The sequence below is a fragment of the Bos indicus genome, chromosome 2, assembly GCF_029378745.1.
Source record: "Bos indicus isolate NIAB-ARS_2022 breed Sahiwal x Tharparkar chromosome 2, NIAB-ARS_B.indTharparkar_mat_pri_1.0, whole genome shotgun sequence".
NCBI lineage: Eukaryota > Metazoa > Chordata > Mammalia > Artiodactyla > Bovidae > Bos > Bos indicus.
Window position 1 is genome coordinate 37,141,161 of NC_091761.1, and position 17,337 is coordinate 37,158,497.

Consider the following 17,337-nt stretch of genomic DNA (forward strand, 5'->3'; position numbering starts at 1 on the left):
CCAACCCAGGGATTGAAACCAGGTATCCTGTATTGTAGGCAGATTCTTTACCATCTGAGCAACCAGGGAAGATTAACGGATCTTTAAAAGAGACAAGGGCCCCAGTCTCTGACCCTCAGAAGGCACAGGAGGGCGCTCTGCCCCAGAAACTGGCTGACCCAGAGGGCCTGTCCCTCTGCCCCCACGGCGCCAGGGCTGCTCATCAGCACAGGCAGCAAGGAGACCTCACGCTCCTCTGAGGGCAGGTGTGGCCCATCAGAGCCTGTGGGCAGCTCCCCTTCACCACCACCACCAGGCACATGCACAAGTTCTCAAGTGCTTTCCGGAGAATCTCAGTGTCCAGAAAGAAGGTGAAAAGCAACTAAAAATAACTCACTTGACCATATAATAAATGCCAAGTCTTCTCCCAAGAGCTTCAACATCTCAGTGAGGTGTCCCCTCACTCTACGATGCAGGTTCTTTAGTGACCTTCACTTCACAGGTGAGCAAACTGAGGCTCAGAGCAGGTAAGGCAGAGATTAGCCCCGGGCACAACACTAACTACTATCTTATCACAGTCCAGCAGCTGAAGCAGCAGCTCTGGCTAAGACTACTCGGCATTCGGGGAAACAGAAAAATGGTTCTTTCTGTATATTTTTTCCCAACTACATGGAAATCTTCTGGTCACCACCACCATGAAGCTCTCCCTTTAACAACTGGAAATGGCAATATTACCTATACACACCTCTGGATCGGATGAATGCAAGAAAATGAAAAAGAGTAGGGTGGTAGGTAAAATGATGTGATCATGAAGAACAGAAGAGGTTCTGTCCAGCATGTGGTAAAGTGGGAGGCTCGGTTTTCTCACTGGAGCTTTTCATCAGTACAACTGGTGTAAATAAATGCGTGTTTCCCAATAATTATGCAGAATACAACTGCATCCTTTCAGCCAGGGAAGTTAGGCCAAGGTCCACACCTAACTCCTGTCTCCTCCCCTCCCTGCCTCCAGCTGTGAGAAGAATCACAATCTTAATTCCCTTGAGTCCACAGCCTTAGGAAGCCTGTGGCTGGCAGCCAGCCCAATGGAACTATGTGAGCAAAACAACCAACTGAACCGAAGCCTGGGGGCCCTGGTGGCAAGGACCCCAGAGGGCCAGCCAGAGCTCAGGCTGGCATCAGCCTGGCCTGGCTATGGTAGATCACATTGTTAGAAATCACGGGCATGCCACCAAAATTAAAATTCAACTACCAAGTAATTACTCCAGAGCAAGTAGCTTTAATTTACCAAAGTGGCAAACTGCAATTATTGCTCAAAATGACATCCTTTCCTGTATGACAACATTTAATACTCTCTGAAAAAAAATTCCTTAATTGCATGCATAATTTTAAATTACTGTAATTTGTTCAAGATTCTGTGAAAAATCACCCCCACCTTTTTTTGAAAGACAAAAGAAACAGAAGGATAATAGAAAGTCTTAAAGTTCTGTGACTAAGTTATACAATTTGGGGGGATAATGTTAGATGTAGACTACACTGGAATTTTATAAAACAAAGTAAAGATGAATAACTTTTAAAATTGAAAATATGTTAAAGAGGAAAGTTTATAATCCCAGGCGGGTCAAGCTCATTACACTATTACATGGTACCTTTTAATTTATTGTCTTAAAAACTCATATTCAACAGAGTATAACGTTTCCCATTTACTTTTCTCCACATTAAAATAACTTTTGTGCCCATAATTCATTAAAACAGTGAAAACAGATACTTCCATTTTAATTTTTCTTTCTTTGTTCCTTGCCATCATTACAGAATTTTACTAATTATGGAGAAGCCAAAAGATATACTTTCAGCTGAAATAAGAGATCAAACTATTACAATAAACTCAGTTCCAGTTTCTATAACAAGTAAAACAAAAACTCGAAACACAATTTCTTCATCACGTGAAATATGTCCTTGGCACATTCTCTTTTTTCAGAGTAACTCTATCTAGAAAGGAAGTGCTCCTTTTGACTAGAAGCAGCAGCTTAGAGCTGCTGCTAAGTCACTTCAGTCGTGTCCAACTCTGTGCGACCCCATAGACAGCAGCCCACCAGGCTCCCCTGTCCCTAGGACTCTCCAGGCAAGAACACTGGAGTGGGTTGCCATTTCCTTCTCCAATGCATGAAGGTGAAAAGTGAAAGTGAAGTCGCTCAGTCCTGTCCGACTGTGAGCGACCCCATGGACTATAGCCTACCGGGCTCCTCCGTCCATGGGATTTTCCAGGCAAGAGTACTGGAGTGGGGTGCCATTGCCTTCTCCGAGCTTAGAGCTAGTGCTCCTTAATTACAAAAGCGGCTTCCCTGTCTTCACCCCATGAAACTTGCACATGGCTTCAGTCAGGACACAACCCTCAAGTCTACCACTCTGCAGAGCGCAGGTTGGACACAGGGGTTCCTGGGAGCAGTTCTCCAGGGCTGCTCTGCTTCCAGACGCCCTGTCCAGGGGTGAGCCCAGCCGAAATCCAATAGGCCCTCTGCCTCTCAAGACTGGAGCCCTAACAGCACTGAGTCCACCTACACTTTTGCATTTGTAAAGACCTTGTCTGAATCCACCAGGGGGGTGGTGGCCTTTCTCTAACCAATACCCAAGCTCTGTACTGGGCGGTAGGCCTGTGGGCGAGCCGCTCCAGGGTCAGAGCCCTGCTGGGTCCTTCCTGACACCCAGGCTCCTTTGTTACACTCTCCACTTCTAAAGACCAGCAAGGAGGGATGTCATGTACCCCACGGGACCAAAGCCAATAGTAATTTAGTTTATTTCAAAGTTTCTAAGACAGTAGATCTGAAGTTTTCACTGTAAGAAAAAATTTATAACCACATGTGGTGATATTTGTTAACGAGACCTTTTGTGCTATAAAAACAAGTATCACATCATTAGGCTGTTCATCTAAAATCTACATCAACTATACTTCCGTTGAAAAAAGAGAGAAAAAAAAAATAAGGAAATACAGCCTGCTCTCTGTATTAGTAGGTTCTGTATCTGTGAATTCAACCAACCACAGATTAAAACTATTTGAAAATAAAACTTTCCATAAAGTTGCAAAAAAGCAAAACTTGAATTTGCTGTGTGCAACTCTTTATATAGTCTTTGTATTATATTAGATATTAGAAGCACTCTAGAGATGATCTAAAGTATATGGGAGGATATGCGTAGGTTATATTCAAATACTGTGCCCTTATATATGGGACTTGAGCATCCTTGGATTGAGGTGTCTGTGGAAGGACCTGGAATGAATCCAAGGGACTATTATACATCAGGAAAGCAGGGAAGGGAGAAGAGGGGGCAGTGCTCTGCAAGGCCTCGATCCCCAGACACACGTGCAAGGTGGGGTGCTGAGGGTGGGACATGTTGACAATAGGGGAGAAGAGACATAGAGGTTCCCCCGGGCCTGGAGAGGGTGTGGGGACAAGACTCTTCCATGGCACCATCTCAGGGGCATGTGGGTTCAATGAACCAAAGTGAGGAGAAGAAAAAGATTCTTGGAAAATTCTAGGGATACCCTTGACCACCTGGTGACAATGTTAGGCCATCCTTGGGCTACTAACAAGAGAACAGGTATGACTTTTCATAGCAGTGACTGAAGGGGAGAACCTGGCTACCTGGGAAACGATGTCAGAGCTTTTGAAGGCAGCCAACACATCAGGGCCTGGGGCTCAAAGGCCTGGAGTCTAGCAGCTACATCAAGCAGGTAAGAAATATAAATGTGAAGACAATTACAATCTCATCTTACTTTGCACTGGGGAAGATGGTTATAAACAGCTATAATGTTAAGTCAGGAGTTCCCACACGCCATGGGAGTTAACCCCTCTTTGCTGCCTTAAGCAGAAACTTGGCCTCTGTGTGCTTTAGATTCTTAGACTGCATTAACGGAGGAGGGAAAAATCTACTCTGAAAAGCTCAGCAAAATACTGTGAAATATTAGCCACTGATGGGGAGTGAGGAAGCCCTTGGTTCAGCAGCAGGCAGACCCTGATATACTTTCCGAGGTCATAAATACATGTGTGTACAAATCTTTAATAAAGTTTTCCTCTTTAGAGTGACCAACCCTTTGCCTCTCATCAGGGCTTAATTTCCTAAGAACCATAAAGAGATAGTCCAGATTAGAAGCTAGGATGCTTTAAAAGTCCATTTTCCCTGGAAATTCCCCTCTGACCTCTGCTTTCCTTTGTGAACTGTTTCCCTTATCTCATCTACTCTGAAACAGTCACCATGAGCTCACATAGCAGCTCCTGACCACCCACATCTTGCTGCCTCAGCAAAAGCCAGACTTGTGGAAGAGAACCGGCAATGGAGCAGTCACGTCCATGTGCTTCACACCCAGAAAACCGCCTCTTTAGAAGCATCCCAGCCTCCTTTGCCCACAACCCAGGGCAGGGGAGAGCAGGACCATTGATGCAACAGTGGTCAGGCAGGGACTCTGGCTCCCTGGGCAGAGGGCAGCTCACCTTCACATTGGGGGTGTAGAGATTCCTGAGAGAGGCCAGGGCCGCGGACAGCCCCTCGGTGCTGTACCCGATCCACAGGGCCTGGAGGTGGCTTGAAGAGATTCCTGTCTTCTTGCTAAGGCCCTGGGAAAAAACAGCAGCAAATCAGCTTTAACATCTCCTCTCCCACATGCAGCATGGGTCTGAAGCGGGTGAACATCCCCACTGAACACGAGGCAAAGGCTGTGTGCCCAGAAAAAGGCTCGGACCTGTAAGCATTCCCGTCCTAAAACCAAGGGTCAAGGAACCAGCCTGCCTTTGCTACAGTAACTGTCTGCCTGGCGGAAAGGATGGCAGTTGAGGGAAAAGTTTCTCTTTATAGAGGTTCTCTAATCAATTAAAGGAAGAATAAATGTTAGAATATCACCATTTATAGTCCTTAACGAAGGAAGAGGCCAGTCATGGCTGATGGCCTCCCACCAAGCGCACGAGGTGTTCTGACCCCAAAAACCTCATACAGACTCACAGAGCATTTTAACTCTCCAGGCAGACCTCAAAGATACTGCAGGTTTGGTTCCAGACCACAGCAACAACATGAATCATGCAATTTTTCTGGTTTCCTGGTGCACTTGAAAGCTTTATGTTTACATGATACTGTAGTCTATTCAGTGTGCAATAGCACTGTCTAAAAAAATGTATTAATACATACCTTAATTGTAAAATATTTTATTGCTAAAAAATGCCAACCAACATCTGAGACTTCAATAAGTTGTACTAGTAACATCAAAGATTGCCAATCACAGAACACCATAAGCAGTAACAAAGCAGAAGTCTGAAATATTGCAAGAATTTTCCAAAATATGACACAGAGACATGAAGTAAGCAAATGCTATTGGAAAAATGGTGCCAAAAGTCTAGTTCAATGCAGGGGTGGCACAAACCTTCAATTTGTAAGAAAAAATACAATTATTTGCAAAGCACAATAAAGCAAAAATGCAGCATAACAGGTTTACCTGTATAAAGTAATTATGATATGCAGGGGGAGTGGTAAGGGAGGAATCAAACCTGAACCTGATTAAACTGCTCAAAATAACTACCAAAGAATAAAAAATCCAGAGGAAAAAGGAACAAGTTAAACTAGGCCACAAGAAACAAGCACACCATCAGAAAATCCAGGTGGTAGGAAACTGCAGAGGTCACATAACTTAGCCTCTTCCATAACTATTTAACAAGGAAACAAAGGAGAATGAATGAAGTGGAAACTTGATTTAGAGGGTGGAAATGTGAGAACAATGGTTACTTTCAGGCAGGGGCCGTGTCTGGAATGGGGCTCACAAAGTTGTCTCCAGGACCAAAACCTCAATGCGGCACCAATGAAACCCTCCCTCCAGCGGTGTGGGGCTCACCTTGAAAATGTGTGCCTTCAGGATGTGATGGCCAAGCTCCATGGTCTGCTGGCGGTTCAGCTTGCCCTCCTGTCGCGAGAACATGAACGCCAGCAGAGCGTGCCCGTTCCTAGGACGAGAAACACAAAGGCTGGTAACCAAAGACCCCAGTGCACCTCCCTGCAGGCCCTTGGGGTGAACATCACCAAACGACCCCTGAACTCTCCTGCTGGTGTCTCAGCATCACCGTATGAGATGGGTGGAAAGCTGCTTTTTCACAGAGGATACCAATGTTGTTTACTCCTTACATCATCTTCTCGGGACTCCCCTATCTCTGTGGAGTGACTCAGAGAGAAGCCCCAGGACAGGGCAAGTCTTTGTGGAACCACCCACTCTGTGTTCATCGGCCATCACTCTCATTTAAGTCTTTCACAAAAACACAAACTCCACGAGACTAAGGGTCTTGTCTAAGTCACAGCTTGGTCACAATACCTAGCAAATGCCCAAGACTCAGTAAGAACCCAAATATGCATTTCTTGGATGGATGGACAGATGAAGGACAGATATGTGCAAATGGACAGATGGAGCAGAACCATACTGGACCTGACCCTAGGCCTCCTGTCAGTACAATCACCACTGAGGGCAGACCTGGGCCAAAGGACAAGACCTTACCATGGGAGGGAAAGCAAAACCAGGCTGCACGCAGAAATAGCTCATAATCAGAAAACAACTAGCATTTTAGGCTCGAAAGGAACACAGCTCCTTGTAGGGGTAAGAAAGCTAAGCTGTGTAAGTGTGTTTGCCATGTCTGGGCACAGGGCGGACATCAACTGGCGCCACCAATTAATCCCCTACCAGCCCTCTCATGAAGGAGCCACTTATCCACTTTCCCCTCCATGTCTGTAGAACTTATTCCGTCTCCCATGGACTCCATGCCTTCCTCTAGGCCAGTCTGGAAAACATGCTAAGGGCTGCTTACTCCAGCAGCAGTGACTGCTGCACGAGGTGAATCATTTTCATTTCTATTAACCTGACACCTGTGAAATTTTGTTCTGCTGAGAAAAGGCAGCTAGTTGTAGAGAAAAAGATAAACACTGTGAAAAAGAAAAGCATTCTTCTAAATGTGTTTCCTAGTCGTTGCTGATCTAGAGGATTAAAAGCATGCATCACTTAAATCATATTTATCTATCCAGATGCTTGCCTGTTTCTCAATTATACATCATGTTACAGATGAGGAAACCAGGGCAGGTGGAAACCACAGGACTCTTTTTCATCCTACAGGAGAAGGTGTGACACGTAACCACCCACTGCCGCTGAGTCTCCCACTTACTGTCTTGTAAGGGTCTGGAGCACGTGCCCTGTGCTCCCTTGCACACACCACCTCCCAGACCTCACGCTTCGGCTCCCCTTCTCACAGGAGCACCTCCCCTGCCCCCAGGGAAACCCCTCTCTGCCGTCTCCCAGTGCGCCATGCCCTCCCTGGCCGACATCAATGGGCTAGTCCCACATGACTCTGATCAGGGCCAGTCTCCCCACCACCGGCTCAGCCACCCTCAGTCTCCCAGTCTGCTAGCTCTGTGGCCATGCCAGCTGCAACCACCACAAAACCTGCTAAGTACTGTGGTTGGCTGGCCCTGGTGGGTGATGACCACCCACCCTTCAGTGGTTGGGCCAAAGGTGTCCGGTGCACTCAGCTAAGCGTGTGGCTTCCCACCTCTCTGAGGAAACAATTCACCACACAGTCATTGGGTACCCGAGCTCCTCTACACTGAATATACCTTTACATCCTTCCTTCCTAAGATCACATGCCTCCTTCCAAGTCTACCCACACTTACTGTCCATTTCCCAAAGCTTACACATATCCAGCCTTTTATCACGTGCCAGATGCAGAAAAAGTAACTAAGTTATTTTATTAACCTGTTTGACCCTGTGAATCATGAAGTATCATGATTCCAAACTGGTGTGCTTGGGGGAAACAGAGGCCTGTACAGGAAATGATGGGCCCAAACAGGTGATGACGACTGAGTAGAGCGTGACCACAGTCTACGTAATAAGAGCCCCTGTGCTCTTCCTCAGCATAACCTGACTTATCCAATCATTTGTGCATTAACATCCCCCTAGAACCAGCACCTTGTTTGATACTGGGGATCTCATGGGGAACAACGTGAGGTCCTTGCCCTGAGGAGCTCTCAGCAGCTGGACTGGAGACCCGTAAACAAGACAAAATCAAGCTAGAATCGTGCCGTGAATGGATGCTGCAGAGGCAAAGAGGAGACTCGCTGACCCCATTCCCTCGAGTTTCCAATTTCTCTCCCTTCACGGATTGTGTTTCCATGAACATGCTGTCTCAAGGATGCTTCCAACAACATCCCAATCCCTTGTGTTGTTTAAAACATAAACCAAAACTTTTCCCCACCCTCAACCCCAAACCTCTCCACCCTTTTACTTTCCATGCCAGGATGCTGGCTCTCCTCTTTCACTCCTCACAACCCAAAGGAAGGAATCTCCTGAAGATCTAGGACCCTCCTCCTGCAACAAAAAGCCAATGGCTTCCTCTGAACCCTCAGCTCCCTTCACTTCTCAGCAGCACCTACTTCCTTCCCCTCCTTCCCAGAAATCCTTCTCCCTGTCCCAGAAGTCCAGCATTCCCTCTCCCCCAACCGCACTTCCTCACCATGTCCCACCATTGCCTCTCCATCAACGATGCCAGATCTTTAACTCCAACCTCTCTTCCAATTGTTAGACCCCACCTGCTTTGGAACCCCACCACCAACCCCATGAGCTCACACTGCTAAACTCCAAAGCAGCTCCTGCCTAACAAAGCGAGCTCCGTGCCTCTGCCTCTCTGACCTGCCCTAAGAGCAATGCCATCCCTCGTTTCTGAAGCATAACACCTCAGAGTCATCCATACACAGCACCTCCTTCTGCTCAACTCTGCCTGTAGGCCAAGCCAGGCCCACCTACCTCATGCTAGCAAGGCTGCTCTCCACTTCACTATCTTCCTGTAAAATGGTCTGACTTGGCTAAATATATCATAGAACATCTGTCACCTAGTTTTTACTGACTGGCTAAATAACCTGGGAGTTAGTTTATTGTCCCAAAGCACTTTCAAAAGACAATCAACTCTTAGCCCAGTGTCACCTAAGAAAACACCCTATTTACAACATAAAAGAGCAGCTAGACCAAGATAGTCAACGGTAAGTCAATATTCATGGAAGAAACATATACGTTACCATATGTAAAATAGATAACCAGTGGGAATTTACTGTGAGACACAGAAAGCTCAAATCAGGTGCTCTGCGACAACCTAGAGGGGTGGGGTGGGGTGGGAGGTGGGAGGGAGGTTCCAGAGGGAAGGGACATATGTATACCTAGGGCTGATTCATGTTGATGTATGGCAGAAATAAACACAATATTGTAAAGCAATTATCCTCCAGTTAAAACAATAAATTAAAAATATATTCATGGGAGAAAGGGAGTATGTGGCTCACAAGTGCTTATTCATTTCATTTCCGGGCCTTAGCATTGGATTAAACGGCCAGGGCAGCCCAAAGGAGACAGCTGAGAAGCTTATCAGACCTCTTACACAGGGCCGGGAGCAATTCTGAATCAGAGAAGGCAGGAGCAATGATGCTGGAAGTGAACCCACCCTTATCGAAGAACATTTGCGCTTCAAATTCCTCAGTCTCTCACCCTGACTAACACCACGCTGCAGGGTGGGCAGGCTTCCCTCCTACCTCCTCCCCTGGACAGTGGGGAGAGCTGTGTCCTGGCCCAGCTCTGCTACAAAGCCTCAGTGGACCTCTGACTCCTCGGATGCAGCCGCCCCACCGCAAATGAGGCACCTGAACTCTGAACCCGATTCCTCCCAACCCCAAACCCCAATTTGCTATCCCTGCAGGACACAAGTGCAAAATGAGGTGGCTGGAAGTGATGGCTGCGTTCCCCTCTGGGGCCACAGATGCCTCAGATCCCCAGGACGAGACACCACAAGCTCAAGAGGTGGCAGAAAGGCACTGAGAGGCAGTGTGCAGATTCCCCACCCCGCAAAGGAACAGAGCCATGAACAGGCTTGAGGGAAGCCAGCTGTTCCCTGCAGCTGGTCCCACACTCTCCTGCACGTGTCCCTGAGAGAGGGGACTGGGACCTAGAAGAGAATCACAAAGAAACACTGCCCGGGCACCACCAGCCTCTCCTTCATCCAGATATACTAAGGAGTCCTACATTACTAGCAATTAAAGGAAGGAAGCTTTCACATGGAACTCTACTCAATGCGATGTGGCAGCCTGAATGGGAGGGAGGTTTGGGGAGAATGGATACATGTATATATAAGGCTGGGTCCCTCCACTGTTCACCTGAAATGACCACAACACTGTTAATTGGTTATGTGCTCAGTCGTGTTTGACTCTTTATGACTCCACAGACTACAGCCCGCCAGGCTCCTCTGTCCATGGAATTCTCCAGGCAAGAATACTGGAGTGAGTTGATTCCCTTCTCCAGGGGATCTTCCCAATCCAGGGATTGAACCCATGTCTCCTGCATTGGCAGGCAGATTCTTTACCAATAGTGCCACCTGGGAAGCTGGTTAACTGACTATACCCCAATACAAAATAAAAAGTTTGGAAAAAAACAAGTTTTTGTTTGAGGGCTTCCCTGGTGGTTCAGGCAGTAAAGAATCTGCCTGCAACTCAGGAGACCCAGGTTCAATCCCTGTGTCGGGAAGATCCCCTGGAGAAGGGATTGGCAACCCACTCCAGTAGTCTTGCCTGGAGAATCCCATGGACAGAGAAGCCTGGCGGGCTACGGTCCATATGGTCACAAAGAGCTGGACAGGACTGAGCGACTTGCACTGTATCATTCATGCTGTATTGTCTTTCTGCAAAAGAACATGAATCGTGTTTGTGATCCCTTCGCCAGCCAGGCATCAGGCTTCCTGCACAGAGCTGCTGGGTAAGCGGCCTGTCATACCTGGGTTCACACAGGAAGGCTGTGTTCTCGCCATCTGCTCTCCACACGAGCCACTCCCTGAAGGATGGGTGGCAGAACATGCGGGTTTTGTCTCGACGCTTGATGAGGAAGCAGGAGAGGGCATCCATCCTCTGCTGGAAGTCCTCCCAGCCCTGCTCCCCTTGGACGTGGCCGGCGTTGATCGCCTGAAAGATCTGCTCATCCGTCATGGGGTGGAGGGACGCCAGGGCCACATTTAAAATGGGAAGTGCTCTCTCAAAAGCAGACTGGGTCATGAACTTCATGTTGCACTGCAGCAGGTAGAGCTCAGACAGAGACACAGGCACCACCTTGTAGCTGGCACTCTTGATGACCAGGTGTCCCCTTTGGAAGAGGTCCAAGGTGAGCTTGAGGTACAGGTAGGAGCCAAGGCTTCGCAGAACCAAGTGGCTGCTCACTTTGCCGATGAGGGCAGCATCAGCCTTGCCGTTCAGGGAGATGTTGCTGAGGATGTCCTGGCTGCTGTGGACCCTGTGCTGGACGTAGGCGTGCAGGTCGCTGTGGATGTCCTTATTGTCTGGAAAGTCATCCAAGGACAGCTTGACAAATGGCAGCTCGCTGACAATTTCCTGCAAAGGAACAGGGCCCCACAGTGTCACTCCACGGAGATTTCTTTTTCATGTCAGCTGCACTTCAAACCAGATCCCCGAATTTTCTTTCAAGGAGGATTTTCATGGATTACAGGGACTCATTGTTTTATCTTAAAACATGTAATAGGATAAATTGAAGATAAAAAGCTTATGTGAAAGAAATGCCTGATGCAAGATTAAATCAGAAAAGGCTTTCCTGAGGCCCTTATCTGAGGATGCAGAGCCAAGTGAGATGGAAGAGCCTTGAGCTGACAGTGACAACCTGGCTGCACCAGCAATGGGGCACTGAGACCCCAGGTGACCTGATATACCCATAATCTTTACACTGTGCAACTGGTGATTCAACAAGCACAGACACCCACCACCACTGTGCATCTAAGGCCATGGCCAAACACTGGGATCAGAGGCATTCTTCACTGTGCGTCAAGATTCCCAGCCAGGGCATCTGAAACCGCCCCCAGGCTGGGCCCCGCAGACTGCTGTAACGAAGCTGTCAGACGTGCATACAGCCCACTATTTTTTTGTTGTTGTTAGTTTTTTTTTTTTTTTCTTTTGTAAACTTTTAAATTGAAGTGTGACATACAGAGGTGCACAAATCCTAATTTCATTGTGTCATTCACTTTCGCAAAGCCCAATACACCTGTGGGACCAGCCGGGAGACACAGAGTATTACCAGCTCCAGACACCCCGTCCCTTTGCCATCCCACAGGGTAAGCACCTGTGGGATGACACTTAACAGTAGAGGTGAATTTTGTCTTTTTTTTTGTTTAAACGTCCCACCATCATTTCTGTAGCATGTCCTCACTGAATGTGACAGCTGTAGGAGGCAGGCTGAGGACTGTCACCCCACAATGATGCTAACTGAGCCTCTGAAAACTCAACACAGCTCGAATGTAGAGCACAGGATTCCTGCTCCCGTGCTGCTGACTGCCACACTCTGCTCACTGTGAAAAGTGACTGAAAAGTGTATGATCAGAGGTCTATAAAAACAAACGCAAGTGCAAATGAGGTCCAATTCTACTTTTAAAGGGGAAAAGAAGGACCCAAATGCTATTTTTAAATAAATATCATCCAAAAAGGGAAAAAAATAAAAATCCATGTCTTGCATCATTACTAAAAATGGATAGGGGTAGATGTAAGGAGTCAATGGTTGTTAAGATGTAATTACAGAGTTCAAATGAGGGGACAGCTGAGGAATAGAAAAACACATACACTCTTCATTTTGCTGCAAGTGTTATCTCACGTTTAAGTTTTAGGAAAAACTGGACCTTTTTTTCAGAATTGGCTTTAAAAATCTTCCTCCTTTATCTCTCCCTTATCTCTTCATTGAAAAAAAGAAAAAAATTCACTGCAAACCCATACAAATAACTACCAGCAAGAATAACTTGAAATCCTAGTAGGCTTATTGGCCAGGCACCTAAAACAGCCCCGCAAACTGCGTTGCGAAGAACTGGGGCGAGACACTTCCGTTTTGGAAGCACCAATGTAGCTTAATGAAAGTAGGGAACTTACCTGACACCTTGACCAATGTGCCTTGAGGGTAAAAAGGTTAGAGCTTTGCCTGTTTAGGGCCCTGTACACTAATATTTCAAAGTTCTAATACACTTTTCAATTCAGCAGCTAAATGATTTACAACAGTTTAGGTTGTTAATGTTAACCTAAAATTATAATGATAAAAATTTCAAAATTGGGGCATAAGGTCTTGGAAAGAGATTTGAGAATTCTTTTTTTACCTGGAAATTGGCTCTTACAGTCACAATCAACTTCAACCAAGCAGGGAATTTAGAAATAATCTTGGTAATAAAGGAAGAAAGCGTATCTCCATAATCAGGTTTATGAAACTCAGCTTCATTTAAGCCATCTATCAAAATAATGTATTCTTCTTCAGGAATTTTCTGCTCTAAAAGATAAAATGATTTTTTTTAATTAAGAAATTCTACATTTCTATAAGACAGCACCACCCAGTGTATTTTAATGCACAATTTAAAGTGTTTGGGAAAACTAAAAAGGTTTACATATGGCAGAATAAGTGGTTTTCACAGAAGCATATTTTCTATTAAATTTGTAATGAAAACCGGAGTGCAGAGCCAAAAGAAGATCAATTCCCACCAAACAGTTTTCAGAAACATTCGGCATCACACGCATTAGCAGGATCTCACCCACGTGCATGATTACAGTTAGCTCTTCAAGAACTCCTGTCACTGGAGTGAGTGACAGCAAAGACAGCCAGCACACACTGAGATCAAACCTGCAAAAGACTCTAGGTCCTGCCCCGACCCCGCCCCACAGAGCTCCCCTGATGGACTCTGGGAGGGCAAGCTGACCCTGGAAGGTCAGAGCATCCCACCGAAGGCACACAGCCAGTGGAGGCGAGAACTCTGCTACACAGAAACCTCCAAGCCTGCACCTAGCTTTCTATTCACTGGTGCCAGCTTCCTGCCCGGCGATGAGGAGCAGTGATGGCCCATCTGCTTCACTCCCCTCTCCCTGGCATCAAACGGCAGAACTGCTATGGAGACAGGTAGACTAGCTCAAAAGGTAAGGAGCAAGGGGCAGGAAGGATGAATAGACAAAGGCTCAGAATATCACTAATGTCCCTACTGAGATGGTCAAGGGCAAAAAAACCCAAATGGCCACCTCAAGAAATGACTTTAGCTTCAACTGAACAGTGAAAGTGTGTCCGTTCGGTTATGTCCGACTCTTTGTGACCCCTTGGACTGTAGCCCACCAGGCTCCTCTGTCCATGGGATTCTCCAGGCAAGAGTACTTGAGTGGGTTGCCATTCCCTTCTCCAGGAGATCTTCCCAACCCAGGGATCGAACCCAGGTCTTCTGCACTGCAAGCAGATTTAGGGTCTGAGCCACCAGGGAACAGAGGCCCCTGGAAAAACATGCTGGCAAGTTTCCCAAACAATCAACGTGCTCCCAATGTACTCCCTTGCTACTGAGGAGTGCAAAATATGCAGGCAGCAGTTTCTAGGGAGCAAGTCATCTAAATAACCTCTGGTTACAAATTAGCTACTTTGGAAATGTTCAACTGGGGAGCTAATGCTTATTGGAGGTATTCCATTTTTAAGGACACTATTTGGAGGGGGACAAGGTGGGGCCCTGGACAGAGGATTCTGAGGAAGGGGAGGAGACATGCACCCCTACATCCTCCCTGTGCCCACTTCGCTCCCTCCCCCAGGGCCTAGCAGACGCCCACCCCCATTCTGAGGACCATCCCAGGGAGGGGGAGGACATGGCTGGCCGCTGGGAGGTACCGTTTCTCAGGCTTGTGAGTGGCTCCAGCACGCCCCGCTTGAAGGCGGCCACCGGGTCCTGCACACAGGACCTGAGGCTCAGCATGCTCTGGAGCTGGGGCTCCCTTATCAGCAGGTCCCGGTAGGCGGCCAGCTGGTGGGAGCGGCAGAGCAGGGCCGCGATGCTGTGCACGAACTCGGGCACCAGGCACGTGTAGGTGTTGTCGGCCTGGCAGTAGTGGTAGGCCACGACCTGCGGGGAAGCAGAGCCGTCAGCATCGCCTGTCCTCTCCACACGGCTCCTTCCACGCTCTCCAACAGGATGCAGTGCTCCCATTCTCTAACAAGACGAGTTCCTTCTATTCCCCAGGACTGAGTCACCATTTAGCTTAATGGACTCAGTCATTCCTCCACTTTGGAAGAATGCTAAAATTTGCTGAATTCTAGGCAGACTTTAAGTTGTAGCCACAAGTCTGTCATGACTGCCCCTAAGATCACCACAAGTTACTCCCTCTGTGTTGAATATAAAAGAATAAAAGTTATTCAGGAAATGAAAAGTCTACTCTGGCTTACAACAATTTCGAGCCGTCTGGACAGTCTTGATATCCACTAGAACCATAGTCAGTACATGTCTGTTTTCAAATAGAGCAGCATCTCCTTGGGAAACTCATTTCCAGCATTCAAAAAGCAGATAAAATTGGTGGCAATGAAAGCCAGGCTGTCAAGTCACTGCTGCTTCCTCTTGGTGGCAAGAGGGCAAGGCAGCCCGGCTCAGGCCCTCAGCCTCCTCCCCACACTTCCAGCAACACCATGGAGAAGTTCAACAGCAGCACTGTTTGAAGGATCAACAGCAGACACTACCAAAATCCTGCCTATCATGTGAAGGGACACACAGGAGAAGGGAGGCTCCTGCCCAAGCGCTGAGAGGATCCTTTTTGTTGGGATGGATTTGAAGTGGCAGCAGGCTATTCATTAGAGAGACCCCCAAGGAAAGTGCCAGATGTGGCTCTGTCTTGAAAGTGGGGGGCATACTGCAGACAAATGAAAAATATGTGACTTTCCCAATGAGGATGAATGGAGGAATGTAAGCACAAGCTGGTGCTGGTGGTGGTGGTGGTTTAGTCGCTAAGTCGTGTCTGACTCTCTTGCTACCCTATGGATGATAGCCCACAAGGCGCCTCTGTCCATGAGACTTCCCAGGCAAGAATACTGAAGTGGGTTGCCATTTCCTTTCTCCAGGGGATGTTTCTGATCCAGGGATCGAACTGCATTGGCAGGTGTCTCCTGCATTGGCTGGAGGGTTCGTTACCACTGAGCCACCAGGGAAACCCTAAGTACAAGGTAAGGAAGGTGAAAAAGGTCAAAACACATTCATGTGAAGTGCCCTATGTTTTTCAGAAGGGTCTGTGTCACTGCTGTCCCACTCAGGCCTACAAGCCCTGCAGAGGCAGGACAAGAACCACTGGCTATGGATCAGAGCTGAGGGCAGCAGACACACAGGTTAATGCCCTGCCAGGGTGACAGTCAGTCAATGGAAGATCTTGGGTCTGATTCCAGATCTATAGACTCTCACAAAGCAGGTGGCAAGACAGGTGTGGCCAATTTGGAACCCACGTGACTTCTGTTTTTGATTACATCTATCATGGACACTGGAGAAGGAAATGGCAACTCACTCTAGTATTCTTGCTTGGAGTATACAGTGGGCTACAGTCCACGGGGTCGCAAAGAGTCGGACATGACTGAATCGACTGAATACGCATCATGCACACTCAGAGGGAAGAGACCTGCTCTTCCATTCTCAACTGGACAGAGCTTAGAAGCAACGCACGGGGACCTGTGAGCTTGTGCAAACTACCAGTGAGCCAGCACCACAGTCCACCTAGCATGGTGTTTGATAATAGGAAGTCTGGCAATCCAAGAGTGGGGCATGAAATCAATTTGGAGCCATAAAGTCTTTTTTTTTTTTTTTAATTTAATACAGTGAACTTTATAGATGTAAGAATAAGTATATGTTTTTGCTTCAGTTGTGTGTGTGATGATGTGTGTGAACACCAGATGTTTAGTATCACATGTATTTCTTATTGTGGGTCCCAAACTGGTTTTAAAAGCCACTGTCACAGGGTGGCTGTGAAGTCTGCACCATATCCCTCATCTCAGATCACCCGTTCATGGCCAGAGGACTGCCCCAAATCAGTGGTCAGGGTGTTGGGACTGTCCAGGCTGGGTGAGGAATAGCCTTCAACGGGAAAGCAGAAGCAAGGAGCAGGATCTGGGGCTGCGGAACATCCGTTTCAGTTCCCCTGCACCAACCTCACCCGAGGGGCTCCTCACAGATGCTTCTCACCACTGTCCACCTGTGGTGGTTCTCCAGCATCACCAGCTCATGCCCCTTCTGCCCTGGGAGACCCAAGTGGCTCACGAGGAATGGGAGTGGTAAGTGCTGCTGTGCAGGAGGGCAGCTTATGAACCTGTGCTGGTTGTTGAGCAGATTGAAAATTTCAGAAGGACCCTGATGATCAGGTCCTAGGAAGGGAAAGTCAGCCAAGTCTCTTTACAACATCACAAGAAACCTCTGACAGAAAGACACTTGAAACCAAGGGCCCTAGCAAGAGAGTACAGGTGGGGAAGGAGGCCTGGGGCATGGTAAAGGCTCCCAACCTCCTGCTTTTATACCA

At 47.5% G+C, this 17,337-nt stretch overlaps 1 protein-coding gene across 7 annotated transcripts in view; it reads right to left on the reverse strand.

Moving 5' to 3' along the window:
• The window catches only part of TANC1 (tetratricopeptide repeat, ankyrin repeat and coiled-coil containing 1), a 252,861-nt gene that overhangs the window by 37,425 nt on the left and 198,099 nt on the right, over positions 1 to 17,337 (reverse strand). For all 7 annotated transcript variants that reach the window (XM_070799215.1, XM_070799225.1, XM_070799235.1 and 4 more), the window contains 5 exons: positions 14,684 to 14,915; positions 13,155 to 13,321; positions 10,793 to 11,400; positions 5,846 to 5,954; positions 4,461 to 4,583 (listed from right to left, as the gene is read on the reverse strand). In XM_070799215.1, coding sequence (XP_070655316.1) covers positions 4,461 to 4,583; positions 5,846 to 5,954; positions 10,793 to 11,400; positions 13,155 to 13,321; positions 14,684 to 14,915 — 1,239 coding nt within the window. The remainder of the gene's footprint in view (positions 1 to 4,460; positions 4,584 to 5,845; positions 5,955 to 10,792; positions 11,401 to 13,154; positions 13,322 to 14,683; positions 14,916 to 17,337) is intronic.